Here is a 6007-nt window from a genome sequence, read left to right as displayed (position 1 = left end):
TCACTGTCGTAAATGATGGTGCAGAGTCCCCATACACAGAATCCAACTCATCTTTGATTTGCGTAGGCGTATTGCCTTTCAAAAACAAATATTTAATGACAGCTCGATACTCGATTTTGTCCATTTTCACAAAAACACTCACATCAACTTACTCAAACGACTGTTACATAACAACTGCGAGTCCAAAATGGCTGAAACTTCGGTGAGTAACTGTCAACAGATGAACAACGAAATTCACTAGCTTTTATTTACAAGTGCTGCTATCTTCACGTTGAGGTCGGAAACTTTTCAGACCACCCTCGTATATAACATGTAATATGATATTAAATTAACCTTAATGTTTTTTAATAAAACGGTCATAGAAATTTATGCAATAATGGAAGTAAATGGAAGAATAGAAGTAAATGATTTATGTAATAATAATTGACGTGATGTTTCTTTTATATAAAAAAAAATTTATTATTTACGATCGTGTATTGCGTTTAAAAAAAAGAAATCAAAGAAATGCCACAAATCGCCATCGCGAGTAATTATATACTGTAATTGCCGAGTTTTTTATATCAACAAATCATGTAGAATAAACTTGCAAGCATGCTTTGTAATTTTGACATACAAGAAATATGTACTGATGTAAAAGTTCAAGATCAGCGCCGTCGTAGCACAAGGAACACATGGGGATAAAAACACACACACACACGTACATACATTATATTTCTTATAGATTAAATAATTATAACTTACGACGTCCTTTAAAATACGTATATGTGACTAGATGTGAGTTTAATGATTATTTATTGAAAATACAAGGAGATCATTGAAACACGGATGTGTACGGATGCTGTGTATTTCGGAGAAAAAGCAATTTATAACATAGGAACGCTATTATGGTAAAAGGCTAATAATGGGCGAAGACAAAAATGCGTTTCTGTCAAGAACAATATGTAAGGCGAGAACGCAAGGAAGCTCGCGGCTCAGCGGACGCATGTTTTGTTTTGATGAAGAAAGGTCGGTCGCTATAACACACGCGAGCGCCACGTGCGAGCCAATGTCTCTCTCTTTTTCTCGCGAACCAAACAGCTAGCAATCGGCGCGGCGTCCGAACGTGCTCACACGCGTTCCAGACGTCGCGCCGATTAGTATAGCAACCGGAGACGGGCCGAGCAAGTGATGAGCAGCACGAGAAAAAGTAAATATATTTTAGAATTTCAAACGTTTCTGCAATTTCTCGCGTATGGTATGCATTATATATAATTATATGTTATTTTTGTGTTGCAGCAAAAAGCGAAGGAAGTGTGCCCGAGGATAGAGCGGCGGCGGCGACAACGACGACGACGAGGAAGATGACGACGGCGACGGCAGCCAAATTAGAAATTGCGCCACCGTCGTCACCCAAGAAACGAGGCAGGAAACCTGCGAGCAAAACAGAGACGGCACCGAAACCGTCGTCGTCGCCATCGCTGTCGCCGTTGCCATCGCTGTCGCCGTCGTTGTCGTCGTCAACGTTTCTACGCGTAGAAACAAGAGACGGACCGCCACTAAGGACCAATAATGAAAAACCGATGGAATCGAGGAAGCTGACGGGAGCGGCGACGAGGACGACGGAGCTGAAGAGAAAGACGGGGGAAGCGGCGGAAGGAAAAGAGAATTAGCCGGACTCGCTCTTACGCAGGTAGGCGAACAATACACATTTACATAACGCGTAGGGCATTAAATATTAGAGTTAATCAATTAATTATTAGAGTCCTTCATTTGCAACTTTGATATAGAAATGAAAGACTCTGATCGTTTCACTGCTTCATGCGCTATGTATTATGTACGTTGTTCGTAAGAAAATATTTGTGAAGTGGGTGAAATCGCAGTGCGGATTGCGAATCGTGCATCAGTGATCGTGCGCGAAAATGAACAGTGCCGTGTACCTCGGTTCAGTGGTGTAGTGTCTCACGTTGCAAGTGACATAACGTCGCGTAGTAAAGTGAAAAACTTGTAAGGTTTTTCATTTGTTGCAATGAGTTATGAAATATTTTTACAAATATTTCGCAAGTCATTGTTATAAATGCATCTTACAAATTTTTTTTTACATGACGCGACGATGTCTCACAGCATACGTTGACTCTTCGACCGTTCAACCGACGTATGCTTTTCTCCGCGGTACTGTTGCCCTCCGCGCTTGATAGCTAGCATACGCTTCAAGCGGAGAAGTCAACAGCCTGCGAAACTAAGATTCGTATCTTAAAATTTTTACTTGTTCTTTTTGTTTACAGGCAGTAAAAGATATGGTGCGTCGCACTCTTCAAAAACAAAATCGGCGCATTAAAAAATACCATTTTAATGCATGGCGTATGCGCCCTGCAAATGTTCGCTTTTACTCGCCGCTGACGTACCCGCCGCCGACGTACCCGCCTCCGACGTACCCGCCGCCGACGTACCCGCCGCCGACGTACCCGCCGCCGAGGTACCCGCAGCCGACGTACCCGCAGCCGACGTACTCGCAGAAAACGAACCAGTAGCCGACGTACCCGCCGCAGACGTACCCATTTCAACAAATGTAGAAAATAACTATAAAATATAAAAAATTACTTAAAAATATTTAAAAAAAAAGATTATAAATTTTCATTTATGCGTTATATTTATACATTTCGTATATAATAAATAAATAAATACAAGTATGTAATAATGCGTCAAATTTCTTACCTGCCTGATGCCTTTCCTCATCCTTTTCACTCATCGCCTCGGGTCGTTAATAATACTTAACGTTAATAATACTTAAATTATTCGTATAAAGTAAGCGATTTAAGGCTCCTGGATACTCGTTATGACTGTCCTTCTTTGATAACGTCAAAAGCGAGGAAAATCATGTCAATTCATTGCTACGGTATATATGGAAATAAAAGAATATACGCACAAAATAACACTCGTGATCGATTCAGCACACTTGTAAAAATGCCCGGACACTTTCTTTTAACTTGAATAATTAATAAATAGTCGTAAATTAGTATAACATGCAATTTACGTTTTTAACCTATTTTTTCTCATGATTTCTGTTATGTTAATTTTACGGCTATTTATTAATTGTTCAGGTTAATTAAGGTAAGCGTCCGGCTATTTTTACAAGTGTGCTGAATCGATCACGAGTTTTATTTTGTGCGTATATTGTTTTATTTCCATGTATACCGTCGCATAAATTTACCCATTTATATTCATAAATTTAATTTATTTTTAATTTATATTCATTTTTCTCGCTTTTGACTTTATCAAAGAAGGACAGCCATAACAAGTATCCAGGAGCCTTAAGGTAAAATCACCGAAATGTAAAATGGATAGCAGCAATCATGCAAACGAGACTTTGAGGAATATTATAACAGAATCGGAAGAGGATTTCAATAAATTGTTTAAACAAAAAGAAAAAACTACGAATAAGTGACACGCGTGTAAAATGTCGTGCAAACGGTACATTACACCAGTGTTGGAACATCGATAATTATAACAATGGTGTAACGTACCGCTTACACAACATTTACACAGTCGCTTATTTGTACTTTCCTCTTTTTGTTTTAACTATTCATTGAAATCCTGATATGATGCCTTTATAATGTCCAAAGTCGTCCGCGTGACTGTTGCTATTCATGAGTGCCTTCCAATAAGAGACACAAGTCGACATAAGTCTAGTTATATCATCATTTGTCCTTATTTCGCACTAGATAAAGAAAAGGTATAATAGATAATATAACTATATATACAGGGTGTTCGGAAAGTACCGGGACGCCCGAATATCAGGAAAAATATAAGTTTTACAAAAAAATGTTTCAGACAAAAGTTGTGGCGTTTAAAAAGATGTATTTACTGATCACATCAGTTTGACCTTGGGTTGCGTAGCGAAGGTTAGGTCAAGGTCACATTAATTTTTTTAAATGGAACACCCCATTTTTCATTGCATATTCTTATAGCACATCTCGAGAGCTTTTCAAAACACTATAATAAAATATTTTTTCGTTAAGAACTTTTCGAGTAATAACACTTGAAATTTCCAGCACTTTGACATAGAATACAAAATATCTCGTAAAATATTCATCTTTCGGTTATCTTGTCTTAATGCTTTTTTGCGCAGAATAATGAGACAAATTAATTAGCTTAAAAAAAAAAAAAAAAAATTTTTTACATAAATATATAAAAATCTTTTTGTGCTTTTTTTAAGCCAATTAATTTGTCTCATTATTCTGTGCAAAAAAGCATTAAGACAAGATAACCGAAAGAAGAATATTTTACGAGATATTTTGTATTCTATGTCAAAGTGCTGGAAATTTCAAGTGTTATTACTCGAAAAGTTCTTAACGAAAAAATATTTTATTATAGCGTTTTGGAAAGCTCTCGAGATGTGCTATAAGAATATGCAATGAAAAATGGGGTGTTCCATTTAAAAAAATTAATGTGACCTTGACCTGACCTTCGCTACGCAACCCAAGGTCAAACTGATGTGATCAGTAAATACATCTTTTTAAACGCCACAACTTTTGTCTGAAACATTTTTTTGTAAAACTTATATTTTTCCTGATATTCGGGCGTCCCGGTACTTTCCGAACACCCTGTATAATAGATGATATAACTAGACTTGTGTCGACTTGTGTCTCTCATTGGAAAACGCCAATTTTACATTCGGAGTTATAATCACTACACACGACAGTTGTCACACGAATAGACGAAGCATCTTTGTGTACGTAGTAGAAGAGAGAGAATAACGCTGAATAACCCCGGCTAGAAATCGCATTACTGGTCTCCATCGCATCAGCTGACTCAGTGCGAGAATTCACTCACTCTTTCTCTCTCTCCTCCTCCCCTCCTCTCTCTCTTTCTTTCCCTCTCAATTACCTCTCTGTCTTTCATAACGTTCCTGTTGTATTATGTCGTGGGCTATGCAATAATTTCATAATAATGTACTTTGCCCAATATATCGAATATACATTCTGATTTATATTTTTTTAATCTTACACAACAATCAAGTACAATGCAAGTTTCTATAGTAGCATATTGGCGACTTCGCGAGGAGCATGCTAAAGAATGTTATGGCATCATTCTATTCTTGCTTTACGTATAATGGGAGATAATGACTGCGTTCAGCAGAAAAAGCAGCTAGCAAACACTTTGCGTAGAACTTCGCAGCTGTTATAAAATTTTCTACTAAACGACATTTAGCAATTTACACTGTTCCAACTTGTTTACAAAGCGGTTGAGCGTATTAAAAGTATGCTGGAAAAAATAGCGATCGCTTAGTAAATACGAGGTGTGGCTATTAAATAACGAGACTGACGCTGTAAAACATTTTATTTTGATTTCATACATTTTTACTTATTATCACCTTCAATATACACCCCTCCTCTATCCCTACAACGCTCCATGCGAATCTTCCATTGTTCGAAGCAGTGCTGTCTTCTTCTGTCAGCTCCTTCAGGACGTGTGCCGCTTTCTCTTTCACAGCTTCAACGGACTCAAATCTTGTTCCTTTTAAGGCAGATTTCACCTTAGGAAACAGATAGAAGTCGCACGGCGCAAGATCTGGCGAATAAGGCGGATGGTCTAACACTGGGATGCTGAACTTGGCTAGAAACCTCTTGACAGACAATGCGGAATGAGCCGGCGCATTGTCTTGGTGGAGAACCCATGACTTGTCCTTCCATAATTCGGGTCGTTTTTTGTTTATTCTTTCACGGAGTTCAGCAAGAACATGAAGGTAGTAATGTTGATTAATAGTTTGACCTTCCGGAACCCAGTGAAGGTACACAATCCCATGAATATCGAAAAAAACAATCATCATTGCTTTAAATTTTGATTTGCTCATTCGAGCTTTTTTGGCTCTCGGTGAAGAGGGGCTCTTCCAGTGCATAGATTGGCGCTTAGTTTCAGGATCATAAGTAAAAAACCACGATTCGTCACATGTTATTATCCTTTCCAATAAGTTTGGGTCATTTTCAATGGCATTCAAAGTGTCAGTACAAACATTTTTGCGATCTTCTTG

General features: G+C 38.1%; 1 protein-coding gene across 1 annotated transcript; it reads left to right on the top strand.

The window, feature by feature from the left end:
* The first annotated feature begins 1125 nt into the window (after positions 1-1125).
* Positions 1126-2524, top strand: LOC116853646. Its single transcript, XM_032834790.1, has 3 exons — positions 1126-1186; positions 1276-1669; positions 2262-2524. Exons 1-2 carry the CDS (start codon positions 1168-1170, stop codon positions 1647-1649), a joined length of 393 nt encoding a protein of 130 aa, XP_032690681.1. The 5' UTR covers positions 1126-1167; the 3' UTR covers positions 1650-1669; positions 2262-2524.
* The last annotated feature ends 3483 nt before the right edge of the window (positions 2525-6007 follow it).

The sequence above is a fragment of the Odontomachus brunneus genome, unplaced genomic scaffold (assembly GCF_010583005.1).
Source record: "Odontomachus brunneus isolate Ranch 3 - 2012 unplaced genomic scaffold, Obru_v1 Obru_scaffold_404, whole genome shotgun sequence".
NCBI lineage: Eukaryota > Metazoa > Arthropoda > Insecta > Hymenoptera > Formicidae > Odontomachus > Odontomachus brunneus.
Note: the sequence above shows the minus strand (reverse complement) of the source record. Positions and strands in the feature narration are given on the sequence as shown.